The 17963-nt window shown below is 38.7% G+C and overlaps 1 protein-coding gene across 5 annotated transcripts in view; it reads right to left on the bottom strand.

Annotated features, from left to right (window-relative positions):
* ASH1L (ASH1 like histone lysine methyltransferase) overlaps positions 1-17963 on the bottom strand; it is a 196858-nt gene that overhangs the window by 153495 nt on the left and 25400 nt on the right. For all 5 annotated transcript variants that reach the window (XM_073888529.1, XM_025858965.2, XM_073888532.1 and 2 more), the window contains exon 2: positions 14413-14933. In XM_073888529.1, coding sequence (XP_073744630.1) covers positions 14413-14832 — 420 coding nt within the window. In that variant the 5' untranslated portion in view covers positions 14833-14933. The remainder of the gene's footprint in view (positions 1-14412; positions 14934-17963) is intronic.

The raw sequence follows: 17963 nt of genomic DNA, 5'->3' as shown, positions 1-17963 counted from the left end.
GTGAGGTCACAGGGCAAACTACTACTGATGCCCAAATTGGAGTGACCAACAGAGTCCTAATTCACCAGAGCAGAAAATCAGGAGCTAAAACATTGGTGGGAAGCAGTACCGGGGTAGCCCTGAATTGTAACTGGCAAACTGTGAGAGGTTTAGTGCACAGTCTGGGAGCTGAAAATTCCAGGAAGAATCAGCCACTGCAATCCCCCACACTTATTCTGAGTTTTAGCTCCTGCATTTGTCCCCGGTTCTCACAATGAGAACCCCCCCACCCCACTCCTTCCCACAGGAGGAGGGGAAAAGGAACCATTTTGAAATATGTCAGAGAATTCTATTAACAAGGTCTGCCCTCAGGAGACGCTACTAAGCAGAGCCTAACCTGTTAGAATTAAACAAAGCCTAACTGCTCTGGGGGAAGGGAAACATCCAACTTTAGCCCACTCTAGCCATCCTGTCCCACCTCAAGAGGAGAGGGGGAAACTGAGAAGCATTTATGAAGTTCACAGTCTAGAAGTACAGGCTCCCTAAAAGACTGAGGCCTAATCACAGGACTAAAGAACACCTCCCCTCCCCTCATACCTTACCACCACATCACTAAAAATCTATTTACAGCAATTCCATTTACCCAGTACATTATGCCCACCCACCTATCAAGAAAAAATTACACGACATACCAAAAGACAACAGAGTTTGAAGACAGAGAAAGCTTTAAAATCAGGCTCAGGGCACCCTCGTGGCTCAGTCGGTTAAACATCTGACTCTTGGTTTCAGACCAGGCAGTGATCTGAGCGTTGTGAGATTGAGCCCCATCTTGGGCTCAGGGCTCAGTGCCGAGTCTGCTTAGACTCTCCCTCTCCATCTGCCTCTTCCTGCCGCACGTTTGCACGTGCTCTCTAAAATAAACAAATCTTTTAAAAAATCAGGCTTAATTATTATAGGAAAGTTAGAATTATCAGACTAGGAATTTAAAACAACTATTATTAATATGCTAGTTGATAAAGCAGACCACATGTGAGAACAGATGGGCAATGCGAGCAGAGAGGTGGAAATTCTAAGAAAGAAACAAAAAAAGTTCTAGAGAACAGAAACACTAAAAAATGAAAAATGGCTCTGATGAGCTCATTAGCAGACTAAACATGGCTGAGGAAAGAATCTCCAAGCTTAAGGCTACCTCAATAGAAACCTCCAAAACTAAAAAGCAAGAGAAAAAAGACGGGAAAAAACCAGGACAGGAGATCCAAGAACTGTGGGACAACAGTATAACATTTGCATAATGGGGATATACGAAGAAGAGAGAGAGAAAGGAACAGGAAAATATTTGAAACAATGACTGATAATTTCACCAATTTAATACCAGCCACCTAACCAAGTTCAGAAAGCTCAAAGAATAATAAGCAGGATAAATGCAAACGAAACAAAAAACCCTATACCTACACACATCATTTTCAAACTATAGAAAATCAAAGATAAAGGGGCGCCTGGGTGGCTCGGTCAGTTAAGCAACTGCCTTGGGCTCAGGTCATGATCCCAAGGTCCTCAGATCGAGCCCCGCATCAGGCTCCCTGCTCAGCGGGGAGCGTACTTCTCCTTGTCCCTCTGCCGCTTGCTCTTGCTCTCTTCAAATAAACAAACAAATAAATAGCAAAGAAAAAAAAGGGAAAAAAAGTCAAAGATAAAGGAAAAAAATCTTGAAAGAAGATAGATGGGAAAAATACCTCTCCTACAGAAGAGCAAAGGTAAGAATTATATCTAACATCTTCTTGGAACCATGCAAGCAAGAACAATGGAATGAAATTAAAGTGTTAGAAGAAAAAAATCACCACTAGAATTCAGTACCCTGTGAAACTACCCTTTAAAAGTGAAAAAGAAATAAAAGACTTTCACTAACAAACAAAAATTGAGGGAATTTGTATCCAGCAGACCTGCCTTGCAAGATGTTCAAAGTTCTTTAGAGAAGGAAAATGATAGTTCAGAAATACAGATCTACATAAAGGGAGACCACCGAGGAAGGAAAAAGTGAAGGTGAAATATAAGCTTTTATTTTTCTTATTATTAATTGATCTAACAGAGAAATCTGTTTAAAATAATAGCAACAAGGGTGCCTGGGTGGCTCAGTTGGTTAAGCGACTGCCTTCGGCTCAGGTCATGATCCCGGAGTCCTGGGATCGAGTCCCACATCAGGCTCCCGGCTCAGCGGGGAGCCTGCTTCTCCCTCTGACCTTCTCCCCTCTCATGCTGTTTCTCTCTCTCTCTCTCTCTCTCTCAAATAATAAATAAAATCTTTAAAAAAAAAAAATAAGGGGTGCCTGGGTGGCTCAGTCGGTTAAGCGGCTGCCTTCGGCTCAGGTCATGATCCCAGGGTCCTGGGATCGAGCCCCGCATCGGGCTCCCTGCTCAGCGGGAAGCCTGCTTCTCCCTCTCCCACTCCCCCTGCTTGTGTTCCCTCTCTCGTTATGTCTCTCTCTGTCAAATAAATAAATAAAATCTTAAAAAAAAATAAAATAATAGCAACAATATATTTGACAAGGTATGTTTTTATATATGTATGTGTGTGTGTATACATATCCTTATATATAAGTGAAATGAACAATGGTGATGATACAGAGGAGGTAAGGGAAGAATTTGGGTTATTTGGTTATTATAACGTACCTGTGAAGTGACAGTGTTATCTGGAAGTGGACTTGGCTTAGTTATAAATGTGTATTGCAAACTCTAGGACAACCACTAAAAAAAGTAAAAAGGTTTATGGACAAAATTTTCCCCAATGATAGTAAGAAACATAAGTTACTCGTAAAATTATGTTAGAAATTAGAAATATCTGGCTAGCTCAGTCAGTTTCATAAAATCCCTAGGTTTTGTTATCTCATCTTATAAGGCCCTTACTTCTGATGTCTCCCTAAAAGTCTTCATTTGTTTCTACACAGCTATATCTCGAAATTAATTAGCAATGTGCACTTATGGAGCAGTCTGTATGTGAGCATCTCTGGAGTGATTTATAGTCATTAAAATGAAATAAAAGATATGAACAGGCCACCATAAAAAGCAGCATGTGAATTAGCAAGTCAGTGTGATGATATTTAGGCTTAATTCCCTGGAACTTAAGGAAAGCTATGACTTCTTTCAATTTGATTCAATAATGACTTTTTCCATTAGTAAGATTAACAATGAAATGAGAAATATTCACATTTACCATACCTCATTTTGTACACCATTCAAACAAACCACGATACAGACTCAAGCAGATAAACTTAACATCCAACACTTTAAGAGAAAGTGAATTGCTCAATCAACCAAATGCAGCAATGATTAGAGAAGTTTCTACTACAAAATCAAAGAATTGAGGATGAACCTGATGAAACTATGATAGCCTGAATCTTCCTGGTATATTTATAGCAGTCTTCACAGTGCAATAGAAGAGATCTGCTTTCCCCTCCATTTACAGGAGCAGATGCTTCCATAATGGACGATATTTTGGGAAAAAAGTGGCATGTTGTTTTGTCTCCAAGGCTTAAGACAGATCATTGCTGCCCCCTTAGCTGTTTGTGTATGTAAAGGGAGAAAAGAAGGCTTTACTGAAATGTGAAGATCCACAAGAATTTGCATAATAGCTACTGCCATGGAGAAGCTGGGCTCTGTGCCAACTGTTCTCTTCTCTACTACAAAATAACTAGCTCAAGCAGCTTCCAAAATAAACAACCAGTATGAAGGTAAGACAACAGAACTCCATTCAAAGCAGGACCTGGAGATACCTGTACACCATCAGGTCTTCTGACTTGAATAACTTCTGTCAACAAGAACATGGGAGTGGAAAAGAAGTGGTGGGATAATACAGACTTACTTGTATTCTGGATCTTTTCATAAGTTGGTACAAGAAAGACCACACACTCACAGATGACACTTAACTCATAAGGTACAGGTAAGATGAGAGAAATCTGACCTCCTATTCCCTGGATAGAGCTAAGGAGCCAAAAAATGAAAAACTGGTTAAAAAGGGGGGAAAAAAAAGGCACTGGGATAAACAACACCTGACAGCAGTAATGATAAAACAGTGTCACTTCGGCTCATCTTGTGCCATCTTTTAGTGGAGGAGTCACTAGGATGTGTTAAATGCTTTGAAAAGGTGTTTGACCTATCTAAAAATGTTTTCTTAAACTAAGAACCTAATGTGGGGTTGTTTTTGAATGGAGATATTGCAGACAGCTCAGTTTGGTAAAATAAAGAAAAGTTCTGTTTGACCTATTATAAGATGAATGGGTTTTCTAAGGGTAGTCATCAAAGTTGTGATTTCCCAGGAAATTCATGAAACGGCCACAGGTAGTAACACTAATTTCTTAAAAGTAGCAAACTACAGATTGTTTTAAATAGACCTAGAAGTTTTAATACACACTTTTAGTAACTGAAAGGAGAAAATATTTATGATTATTTCAGTTAGGAAAATATATGCAAAAGCACCATCTTAGAGCTACAGAAACAAATCCTCTTATTCTCGAGCTAAATGTTAAGGGGTATATTTTTGGTGGTGGTGCTGGTTTTTTTGTTTGTTTGTTTGTTTTTTTAATGCTTACAGATCTTAACACACAGTCCATAATCTTAATGACCTATTTTTTAAGCATAGTGTGTGATCCTTAAATGCAAAAACTAAAATGGTCACCTTGACACTCAAGGAGCATTCATTCACTAGTAAAAAAAAGACAAACTAATAATTGCACTATACTGTGACACACGTTACAGAACAGAAATACACGCAGTGGAAGCACAGAGGTTACAGCTCAGGTAACCTTTAACAGAGCTGGGTGACACGTAAGCCAAGCCTTCCCACCCTCTCATCCTCTCTCTCTCCTCTGTTGCATATGAAACTTTTTTCTTTTTGCTTTTTATTTAAGAACTTAGTAACAAATTTATTTTTCTAATTTTTCATGTTTATGTTAACTAATTTACTTCTTGAGATTGCCACTAAGAGAAAAATGTGTCACCAAGTACGCGTAGGAGAATCTCCAGTTGTCTGGTAATTCCTAGCGGTCACAATCAACAGGCAGCTTAAGGAAAAGTGACCAAGCACCCTTTGCCTCTGCCTTCTAATTCTAAGTGTCTGTGATTTTCTCAGCAGTCTTCTGTAGCTCCTACCCATGCGATAAAGGACTAGACAAAGACTAGAGGATAATCACACTCAGCAATTTGGGCAAAAAATAAAAAGGTGGGGTTCAGAAGCAGGTTCTATCTTACTTCATTATTGTTACTGTGAAAAGTTACTACTGAATTCTGCAACTGTTAGGATCATCTTTCTCCTTTCACATATATTCTGAGGTGTTACTAATTCCATGTAGCTTGGCTAAAGAAATAGCTAAAATATTCTATTGTACATATCTACCATCTGTGCATTTGTGTCAGAATGTCTTTGCACACCTCCTAAACTCTGACTTCCTAACACAGTAGCAGAACATTTTACCGCAAACTTGCGTACTTGACTATGAGATGTTTTCCAAAACTGATGGTAAAATATACATAGTAGATAAAAACTTGGCTGTTAAAAAATGAAGAGTACACAAAGACCAAATTTAATAGTTCAGAACCTATTTTAAGAGTGAGTAGTGGTTACTATTTCACTTTACCAAAGTTACCGTTTCTGACATCTTTGTTCATATTATCTTCTTTTGGTAATCTGTATAATTGCATTAGATAATAGACTTTGGATAAACTAAAGCCTTAGGAACACCATAAATCCAGCTTGAAGACCCATATCTATACTAAAGGGTTCCAAGGAAGTTCCAGTTAACATGCAACCACCCACCCGCTCCCTTCCTTTGTAGGTCTTCACCCAATCTTACATAGTTCTCTTAACTCCTGACATTAGGTACTTGCTGGTATAAAGTGATACTCATTTGTAACAAAAAGACAAAGGTTATTATATAGATCTTGGATGATATCCTATTTTCCCACCTTTTAGTTGTGAGGGGAGATGGGGTATTAGACATACAAGTTTCCTTTTCTTCTGGAAAACGAATTCTTTAATTCTATGAAGCAGAATTCCATTATGAAATAGTTGGTTCTAAAAAAAATCTTTATACAAACCAACACCACGAACGGTCACATGGAGCTTTGCCAGCTGTATCCTGAAACCCTAATACACCTCACTTCCCCTCCCCCTTAATACTTAAATCCTTGCAACTCATCCTTAAACCTGATCTCTAATGCCACCTGCTGTTGCAGTTCTATGTGCTCAAGAAGCTGCACCACTCTGCCTCAACATTATTCCTGCTTGACTTTCCTGCATGAAAGACCAAGCTAATTCACTATTAACAGATCTGTAAAATAAAATTCAGGTACTGTATCTTGGTGAGGTTTAACATTACAGCTATATTATAGGATAGGGCTCCTACTAACTACAACTAAAAATAATTCCAAATTTCTCAAATAAAAAAACTTTCCAAAAAAGCAATTTTAACTTTAAAATGTTTCCTCTTTCTAATATAAAGTACAACCACAAAATTTTAGAACTTTAAAAACAAAGAAAAAATACTTAAAAACAAATGGGTATGGTCATGCAATTTTTTAAAAATTTTATGTTAGAAGCAACACTACATGGTTTAAAAATCAAAACACGGGATGCCTGGGTGGCTCAGATGGTTAAGCGTCTGCCTTCGGCTCAGGTCATGATCTCAGTATCCTGGGATCGAGCCCCACGTTGGGCTCCCTGCTCAGTGGGGAGCCTGCTTCTCCCTCTCCCTCTGCCTGCCGCTCCCCCTGCTTGTGCTATCTCTCTGACAAGTAAATAAAATCTTTAAAAAATAAATAAATATGGGGCGCCTGGGTGGCTCAGTCATTAAGGATCTGCCTTTGGCTCAGGTCATGATCTCAGGGTCCTGGGATTGAGCCCCACATCTGGCTTCCTGCTTGGTGGGAAGCCTGCTTCTCCCTCTCCCACTCCCCCTGCTTCTGTTCCCTCTCTCGCTGTCTCTCTTTGTCAAATAATAAAATCTTAAAAAAAAAAAGAAAAATAAATAAAAATTAAAACACTTTGTAAGTCGAAACAGAGAAGAAACTTCAACCCAAGATTTCTTAAGAAGAAAATGCAGACAAAAAACGGAGTTTCCCTAAGTTTTGAGTGCAACACGAAACAGCAGAACATGTAAGTACCCCAACTAGTCCTCCAGTCTGTATTTTCTCAGGACTCACCTACTTTAAAGGACTTTCAAATTCTTATCCTGTATCACAACTGACAAATCTGTGAGACATGCTAGCTGTGCCCTTGTATTTACTTTGCCCCCCAAAGCCCCCTCTCTTTCTAGCAAATTCTAACAAAGATGCCAATACCTAATTCTGAATATGAACACCTCTATAAAGCTTTCCTTGCATATTCTCCACCCACCTTCTCCCAATGATTCTGTGAATTCATAAATACTCTTTCTGTATTTTTATTATGGAAGTTATCACATGGTAATAACTTGTTTAATGCACAGGATAGGCACTCAAATATTTATGGAGAAATAGATAAATAATACTGTGAGGCTAGACTAGAGATTATGTTTAAAATTAAGTGAAAGAAAACTTGATCTTCCTTTGTGAAAAGTACAATTATTAGTAATATAAGTAAATACAAATAAATATAAGTAACGCAAGTAAAATATTAATCCCTTGACCAGTTATCTAACGTGTAGGTATGGGTGCCTGGGTAGCTCAGTCAGTTAAGCCTCTGACTCTTGATTTCGGCTGAGGTCATGATCTCAGGGTCGTGAGATCCAGCCCCACATCACACTTCTGCGCTAGGCATAGAGCCTGCTTAAGATACTCTCTCTCCCTCTCCCTCTGCCCCACACCTCCTACTCCTGGCGTGTACGCACTCTTTCCTTCTTTCTCTGGGCGGGGGGGGAGCAAAAAAAGGAAAGAAAGAAAGAAAAGCCAAAACCTAGGTAGTATCTAATCCATTTTTTCCTCAACATTTCATTTCAAAACAATTGGGATTTGTGTGCAGCAATTTAAAAACTGCTAGGCAAATTAGCTATACTAAGCAAGAGCTGAGATACTATTATTATCATCCGTATTGTTTCTTATTAAAGAAACATTAATCTATCAGTTCTGTAATTTAATAAAATCTCAGACCAAAAGGATTTAATTAGAATACTTGGACTCATGTCGGTTTTAGTAACTCTCCATAAAAATCACTTCACTGAGATTCGAAATCACCTCTTCAACGAGCTGTTTTCTAAAGAATCTATTACATCGGCACAGGCGTTTCTTTCCCAAATAGAAAACTATCTTTTGGAGGAAAATTATAATTAGCGCTGTAAATTTTATTTATAATCCACTGTGCTCATTAAATCCACTCAACTAGGCTAAAATGACAACAAATAAACTATTCACCGGCAAAATGTCAGTCAACATAGTACTAGAGGTTCAATGCTCTGTGACCTAAATTGTAATCAGTGTATAGCGGTATTGAAATAGACCCCAATCTCATTAAATTCAAACAAGTTTCAGTTTTAATCACTGGCCACAGGAAACAGATATTTTGGTTACTTTTCATTTGTCACAAAAGCACCTTTTTTTGGCCTAGTAACCTAAGTAAACTGGGATCAGATATAACTGCACATACATGCTGCACAAATCCAAAGGTGGAATTTTGTTTAAATGCCAGAAAGGAAGGTACCATTACCTCTTCTCCTTTTAAGTTCATGTGTAATAAATGCAGGTAAATACTATGACTTCCACCTCTACTCTCACTTTCTAAAATGCTGCTATAGAAGAATGAATAGACCATTCTGGCAACTTATGAAATGACAGACACCACATGAAGTGGCAAGACAACAAAACCCAAATTTTTACAGGAAATTTTTTTAAGATTTTATTTATTTATTTATTTATTTGACAGAGAGAGAGATTGAACACGAGCAGGGGGAGCGAGAGAGAGAAGAAGACTCCCCACAGAGCAGTAAGCCCGATGTGGGGCTTGATCCCAGGACCCTGAGACCATGACATGACCATAGCCAAAGGCAGCCACTCAACCAACTGAGCCACCCAGGTGGCCCTTACAGGAAATTTTTAAAAAAGATTTTATTTATTTATTTGAGAGTAAGTTAGAAAGAGCACCCGCACAGTGGGGGATAGGCCGAGGGAAAGGGAGTCGCTGAGCTCAACGTGGGGCTCAATGCCAGGAATCTGAGACCACAACCCGAGCCAAATCAAGAGTTGATGCTTAACCGACTGAGTCACAAAGGCACCCCAACTATTTATATTTTTTAATGGGGGAGGAGGGAGACATATGTATTTGCCTGTATATACGTTATATATTTTTGGGAGATATTACAGACTCTAATGTTGGGAGTTATCTTCCTGGAAGATTCTTTGCACCAATTTTGGTTCCAAAACAACTAGTTCTTGGGGTGCCTGGGTGGCTTCTCCCTCTCCCTGCCTCTCCCTTTGCTTGTGCTCTGTCAAATAAATAAATAAAATCTTTAAAAACAAACAAAAAGGGGCGCCTGGGTGGCTCAGTCACTGGGCGTCTGCCTTCGGCTCGGGTCATGATTCTGGGGTCCTGGGATCAAGGCCCACACTGGGCTCCCTGCTTGGCGAGAAGCCTGCTTCTCCCTCTGCCTGCCACGACCCCTGCTTGTGTTCCCTTTCTCGCTCTCTCTCTCTCTGTTGAATAAATAAATAAAATCTTTAAAAAATAAGTAAAAATAAAAAATAAAAACAATTAGTTCTTAATGAGGTATTATTTTCCAAGTGTAAATGTAAACCTGAAAATGTATTCAATATACATATCAGTTTTCTTCATTTTGATTGAGAAATGGTTGTTCTGCTTAATCGTTATCACAGTTGGTAAGGGGTTATCACGAGATTATCTAAAAGGGGATTCCAAAATAGATTTACTATTTATTTAGAAACAATATTTCATTGTTTCCTTTTTTATCTCTTAAACTCTGAATCATAGGAGTTTATTACCTAATCAAATAATATTTTCTGGTCCAATATCCATACTCTCACACATTTTATTTTATGTATTTTTAGTGGGGAAGGGGCAGAGGGAAAAGAAGACAGAGAATCTTAAGCTGGCTCCACACACAGCACGAAGCCCACCCCCCCCACCCCCCCGGGGCGGGGGCCCCTCAATCTCTCCACCAGAGATCATGACCTGAGCTAAAATCAAGAGTCCAAAGTTTAATTCACTGAGTCACTCAGGTGCCTCTACACATGACATTTTTTATAACAGCTTCCCATGTCCAAAGTATCTCTTGCTGTCTGAATTAGTTTCTGAATTCAGAGAGCAAGAATGATAAAACCCTGAAAAAAACCATAGAGGAAAATCTTCCATAAACTGGATTTGACAGTGATTTCTTGGATAGGACACCAGAAGCACAGGCAATAGAAGAAAAAATAAATAAACGAGTTCATCAAAGCTGAAAACCCTTGTGCATCTGAGGACACTGTCAAGAGAGTGAGAAGACAACCCACACAGGGGGAGTTACTATTAGCTAGTCTTATATGCCAAATGTATAAAGAACCCTGAAAACTCACCAATAAAAAAACAGCACAATTCAAAAAGTGCCATACCAATTTACTCAACACCAGCAGTGGATGAGAGAGCTTGTTTCCCTAGATTCCTGCCAACACTCAATTATTATTATTATCATTAATATGAAATTTTTCAGTTTTGCCAAAATGTAATATAGAAAGGTCTCAAAATTACTGAAACATAAACCAAGTACACCTTCACACCAAGTACACAGCACTGTAACTCAGTATCTTTAAAAAACATATTAAATCTAAAAACGTATTAAAAAATACATTACAAATACATTAAATAAAAACAGAATTAGGACCCTTAAAATCTTTAATATAACTTTAAATAGAAGACATTAAGAGTATCATCCTCCAATATTTTCTCAAAAGAATGAACTAAACTTCACACTCCAGTTATTAATGTCCTAGTTCCTAAACAATGAACTGAAATTTTTCATAAATTAGTGACATATTTGAAACCCTCTAAATAAAGAGTTCATGAGTAAACTACTATAAATTTAACAGTATGTCACATAATTCAAGAAAAGGGAAAATTTCATTCATGGAACTGAACGTGGGTTTTGCTTTTAAAAATTACATAAACGGGGGCGCCTAGGTGGCTCAGTCGTTAAGCGTCTGCCTTCGGCTCAGGTCATGATCCCAGGGTTCTGGGATCGAGCCCCACATCGAGCTCCCTGCTCCGCGGGAAGCCTGCTGCTCCCTTTCCCATTCCCCCTGCTTCTATTCCCTCTCTCGCTGCGTCTCTCTCTGTCAAATAAATAAATAAAATCTTTAAAAAATAAATAAATAAATAAATAAAAATTACATAAGCAGTTTAAAAAATTAAACAGTTAACAATCATTCAGCACTAATCATAACAGCAAATAACTTATTTTTTCAGAGGATCTTGTTTTTGCTCTCTGAATACTGCCGAAAGAAAAATTCTATGTAGAGATAAAATATATGATCCATATTTGTTTTTATTAGGAATATAAGGCCTAATATTTGATTTATCTTTTATTTTATTTTTTTAGGGAGGGAGAGAGGGAGAGAGAGAATCTTAGGCAGGCTCCACGCCCAGCACAGAGCCCTACACGGGGCTCGATCTCTGAGCTGAAATCAAGAGTCGGACACTTAACTGACTGAGCCACACAGGTGCCCTGTAATATTTGCTTTAAAAGCAACACTGAAAATCCAACTACTTTTGAAGAACTGGGGGTAAATGTTGCAGTTGCATTTAGTAAAGCCTTGTTTTAAAATAAATAAAACAAAGTGCCCACACTTTCTTAAAACTACCAACATTGACTCGTAATAGTCCCTCTTTCCTTCCTTGGCCAAGGATGCTTAATCTTTTTAGAGTCATGACCTCCTTTAAGAAGCTGGTGATAGCTATGTAAAAACACAAAACTCTATACTGATTGTCACATTGTGAGGACAACCCCACACACCAGCATCCTCCCAGGGACTGCAGGTTGTGAAGCCTTACATCAGTCTGTAACAAGGAAAAGAAAACATTCACAGGAACCTGTCACATGCCAGATGCTTTATATAAATTTAATTTTATATACATCCATTGAAGATAGGCATTCATAGTCCCACTATAAATGAGAAAACTGGAGACTTTTACACGGAAGGAGACTTTACAAACTCTAACATTGTTTCAAGGAAAAAGGTCTACATAAAAATCTTTTTCAGGGGCGCCTGGGTGGCTCAGATGGTTAAGCGTCTGCCTTCGGCTCAGGTCATGATCCCAGGGGTCCTGGGATCGAGCCCCGCATCGAGCTCCTGGCTCGGCAAGGAGCCTGCTTCTCCCTCTCCCTCTGCCTCTCTCCCTGCTCATGCTTTCTCTTCTCTCTCTCTCTATCTCTGTGTCTCAAATGAATAAATAAAATCCTTTAAAAAAAATCTTTTTCAATCAATCTTATGAAAATCCTTGAGTTCAGCAGGAACTGATATCCTCATGAGGAAAATAAGGCTCAGGGGAGGTTACTCAACTTAGCGAAGATTCACCCAGTTCATTTTTTCAAGAATTGGTACAATAACCGTTTTTTTTCCTGGCTTCTAATCTAACTCATTCACAGTTCATTTTATCAATAAAACATCCCAAACTACTTTACATGTCCATAATCTTTGAAGAATAGCAACTATTAAAAATTTCTGGATGCCACAGCAATTTGAAGAACAAAGAGCCTGCATCATTATGGTTTCTGGTAACATGCAGAAAGCACATGAATTTGATGTTAAGTAATTAACAGTAAAAATTAAGTTATTTCACACAGTCAGGAATATTTCAAAATTTTAGCCAAAATATTAAGCCAATTCTTTCTAGCTAGATCCACTGTTTTACTTACATATACAAATAATTTAAATATGCACGTGGGCCCGTATGGTGCCCATCGCCTGAAATTAGATATTGTATGAAATGGCGAGGGGTACCTGGGTGGCTCAGTCGGTTAAGTATCTAGCTGCCTTCGGCTCAGGTCATGATCCCAGGGTCATGGGATCGAGCCCCACGTCAGGCTCCCTACTCAGCAAGGAGCCTGCTTCTCCCTTTCCTCCCCACCCCACCTCCACTTGTGCTTTCTCTTGCTCTAATAAATAAATAAAATCTAAAAAAAAAAAAAAAAGAAAAAGAAAAAAAGAGAAATGGCTAAAACTTGTGGTCAACACATGACCTAAAACAAATTTAATGTCCTTTTCTAAGATTTTATTTACTTATTTGACAGAGAGATAGAGAGAGAAAACAAGTAGGCAGAGAGGCAGGCAGAGGGAGAGGGAGAAGCAGGCTCCCCGCTAAGCAGGGAGCCTGATGTGGATCTCGATCCCAGGACTCTGGGATCATGACCTGCGCCGAAAGCAGAAGCTTAACTGACTGAGCCATCTAGGTGCCCCACAAATTTAGTATCTTTACTGCACAGAATAAATAAGGTTAAGAAAAATTAGTTATTTTTTAAAAAGATTTTATTTATTTATCTGAGAGAGAGAGAGCGGGAGCACAAACAGGGAAGGCAGCAGAGGGAGAGGGAGAAGCAGGTTTCCCGCTGAGCAGGCAGCCCGACGTGGGACTCAATCCCAGGACGCTGGGATCATGACCTGAGCCAAAGGCAGTCAGCTTAACTGACTGAGCCACCCAGGCGCCCTGAAAAATTAGTTACTACTTTGGAGAGCCTACGAGAAAGAGGGGACAATTTTTAATGTATCAACTTGCTTTATGAAGAGTGACAGGAATTAATCCTTGTATTAAACAATTCATTTTACAAAAGCTTTCAACGTATGGGGTGCATAGGTGACTTAGTTAAGCTTCTGACTCTTGATTTCAGCTAAGGTCATGATCTCAGGGTTGTTAAGATCAAGCCCTGCTTAAGATTCTCTTTCCCTCTCCCTCTGCTTCTGCCCCTCCCCTCCCCCTCATACTCTCTCCTTCTCTTAAAAAAAAAAAAAAAAAAGGATTAAAAACCAAACCAAACCAAACACAAAAACCCACAAAAGCTTTCAACATATGGTAGTTAACTGGATCCTCACAACCACCTTTAAAAGGTAAGTGATATATTATAATCATTTGACATCTTTGAGCCTCAATTTCTTCCCTGTTAATCTGTCTATAACAATGCTAATAAATAGGAAGGTGAGAGTCAAATGTAGGAAATTGCTAACTCCAAAGCCAGCATTCTTTCCACTACCACATGTAGGAGTAACAACATAGGTTATGTCCGATTTCAAATGTCTGCCATACAAATACAAATGCATTCACGGTCATGCTGTCATGCCCGTCCCTGACAAGCCTCAGAGCCTCTTGTAGTCTCACAGAACAGACTACTTGGAAATAAAAGAGATTAAAATCAAACTTCCCGTAATAAGTATGAAGTTGGATAAAAAAATTAGTAAAGAAATCCAAGTAATGTCAACAATTCTACTCACCCGTTTTGAAGGACAGTGCTCATTCTTCTCATCTGTCATCTTCCCACTTTTAAGTGCTTTCCTTGGGTGCTTGATAGTTGTTTTTATGGCAGGTCGACATACATAGTTCTCCAAGTTCTTTGGAGGTTTTTTAGTTCTCTTAGCCTGAAGGCCAATTTTCAATTTTAAGTTTCCCTCTGAAAAGTTTGTTTCTTTCACTGAAAACTGTTGCTGTGCATCAGTCAAACCATCCTCCTTCCCTGCTTCACTGTTTCTTTCCCGATTCCACTTGCGAAGGTCCTCTTCCTCTTTTGTGTTGTTCTCTAGCTCTCCTTCTCTCTTGCTGACCACTGTGCCAGGACCGATGGCAGAGGGACTCTTCCTTGAAAATCCTTCAGAGTCAGAACCCAATCCTAACATAGCAGTATTTCTAGGGTCCATCACAAGTGTCTGTTATTGCCAAGGAAGCTTAGGAAAATTTTACAGAACTGTGTTCCATAAAAAACAGGGATCTCCAAAACTTGCATCCAGCATCTCTTTCTCTGCAGGATAAACCATAACAAAAGTTCATGAGAAAAGAAAGCAACTATTGCTTAATGTGAAAAATGGGTATAAGGGGAGAGGGGCAATGAGGTCAGGAAGAATCCCAAATCACAGTTATAACCAAAACACAGTACAAAATGAATTTAAATTAATTTAGTTATAAATAAATTTAAAATTTTAGAATAAGCTTATTATTCTACAGATATCATAAACAAGCTGTAGTAATACATGTTATGGACTGTTTTTAGTACTCCAACTTTTTTAAGAGGTTTCGGGCTTTTCGGTTAGGACTCTTAGGCTGGAATTACCTCTGCTGCTGGTGTACAATTAAACTCTGAATTCATTCACTCATTCATTCACTCAAAAATATTTCTGAGCTCCTATCATGTGCCAGGCATTGTGCAAAAACCTGGAAACACAGTACTCAACAAAACAGACCCAGTTCCTAAATTTATAAGACTTATACTCTAGTGAGAAAGACAAACATTAAAAAATTGTTATATAAATGATTTATAATTGTTATAAAAACTTTGAAAACCAGAAATTTAATTTTACAAGTTTTCCTAATAGTGAATAGTCAGTTGGCATGCTTTAATTCCCCAAATCCATAAAGTATTTTTAAATGAGCAAATTATTATTTTATAACAGATGTACACCTTACCTGTGAATCTGAATAATCTACACAGGGCAACCTCCTTCTCATAAATAAAGATCTTCAGGAAACCAGATTACCATATAATCAGAAGGCTGACTAGCAAATATAAAACCAAAACAATTCACTATTCTTGAAGATTGACAGACTAGTTTTTATTCTAAGCATATATCCAGTCAAGATCCAGGACAAGTATCTGAAAAAAGAAGAACAGCCTATTCCTTAGAACATTCCATTTACGAAGTAGAATATTTCATAGTTTAAACTACATGCCTTAAGACTTTTCTTTCCAACAAGATTGTAAGATTCTCAAGAACAAAGATCATACAACTATTTCACAACTTCTACAAGGAATGTAAGTAAAATGCATAGCCCAATGCCTGGCAACACAGCAAAGGGTTCAAGAGAAGGTACCAATAATTATTATTACTAATAGTAGTAGCAGCATATTAGGTATTCAGTAAATATTGGCCAATTGACTAAACTCTTCAGTTTGTTCCCACTCTATTCATTCACAAAAACAGCCACAAGGATTCATTCTGTAATCTTCCAATCAGCTCACTCTCACAATTCTTGCTGTCTAACGCTTCACAGATTAATGCTTCACAATAGTTTTCAAGGCTGTTCATAATCTAGCTCGTAAGTATTCAAACTTGCTTGTCCTTACTTCCCAACACACATCCCCTATGACGTCGTCAATTCAGTTTCCTTTACTGTCCCTAACAAATCATGTTCATTTCTGCTTCTGTGCCATGTGCTTTCTTTCCCTCTAAAAGTACAAAGTCCTGGGGCTCCTGGGTGGATCAGTCGGTTAAGTGGCTGCCTTTGACTCAGGTCATGATCTCGGTGTCTTGGGATCAAGCCCTGCGTCAGGCTCCCTGCTCAGTGGGGAGTCTGCTTTTCCCTCTCCCTCTGCCCCCCCATGGTCGCTTTCTCTCTCTCTCAAGCAAATTAATTGAAAAAATAAAAAAGTACAAAGTCCTATCTTGTCCGAGATGGGTTCATAATCCTGAAATTTAAAACTCTGAGAACCAGAAGCTTTTTCATAACTCACTAGGGACAAAACCTGACCAGACCTGATTTGGATCCATTTTGGTCTTAATCACCACAATTTTTGTGAATAGCCATACATTTCAATGCAAAAGTATTACTGTGCTTGATGAAGGAGTGCTACTCTAAACACCACTGTGGAAGTAACCCAATCCACATTATCTTTCTTAAAGGAAGAAACAGATTTTTGGATGATACTTTGTGCACTTACGTTTTAACACTTACATTTAAGCTTGCATTGACCTGATCCTTCCCTGAATACCTATTATCCATCTAGGATCACAATTTGAGTAATCAGCTTTTTTCCCCCTTCTTCCACATTTGTCAACTACATCCCCAAATAATTACAGTGTTAAGCTTCATGAGGGTAGGGACCTCTTCTGGCTTGTTCACGACTATTTCTCCAGCACCCAGAACGAGGAACAGCACATATATTAGTATCCAATAAATAGCCGAATGAATTTTAAGGCCCCTATAGCTTCTAACATAACATCTGGCATTTAGAAAATGTTTCTCCTTTCCTTTCTTACATGACTTCACCTTGTGTTATAATAAGAGTCCTACATACAAGTTTTATCTTATTTGTTTAGTATATGTATTTCATAGAGGTAGTTTTCTATAAACTTACTACAATATCTTAATTACACTAGTAACAGCTTCAAAATTATATCTTATACCTCCTTCTGTCTCTGTACCATCAAAGCTGGTCTAAGAAAAACAATCACGTTCACTGATCTCACTTTACATTCCTGAACGCTAACCTCAACTGGACCCTTAGTGATGAAACCTGTTTCCCTAATCCGCCACTCTCCCACACAACTACTTGGAAGTCATCTCCACCCTCACTGATTTTGCTTCCAATCTGATGATGACAGTAGAAACAATCAGAAGAAAACTGCCACAAGCTCCCACTATACTGCATACTGACCCACCTCCTGTGTGTCTGTTCCTATAGATTCTGCCTTCCCTACTATCATAATATAGTGGGGCACCTGGGTGGCTCAGTCGATTAAGCATCTGACTCTTGGTCTCAGCTCAGGTTTTGATCTCAGGGTTGTGAGTCCAGGCCCCATGCTGGGCTCTACGCTGGGTGTGGAGCCTGCTTAAAAATATAATAATAATTAAAAAATACATAGATTTCCAACCCCTCCGCTTGAGCACTAAAACCTACCCTCTCCTTGCCTTCTCAAGAGCTTTATTAGGGCAACTATCCTTTCTCCCTTGCATCATCCATTTCTCATTTTTCCTCTGGATGATACGAGTCAGCATGAAAACATACTACAATATTTCTCATCTAAGAAAACTCCTCTTGACCCACATCTTCTAC

Source organism: Callorhinus ursinus, unplaced genomic scaffold (genome assembly GCF_003265705.2).
Source record: "Callorhinus ursinus isolate GAN/ISIS: 27379988/994484 unplaced genomic scaffold, GSC_fseal_2.0 scaffold92, whole genome shotgun sequence".
NCBI lineage: Eukaryota > Metazoa > Chordata > Mammalia > Carnivora > Otariidae > Callorhinus > Callorhinus ursinus.
Note: the sequence above shows the minus strand (reverse complement) of the source record. Positions and strands in the feature narration are given on the sequence as shown.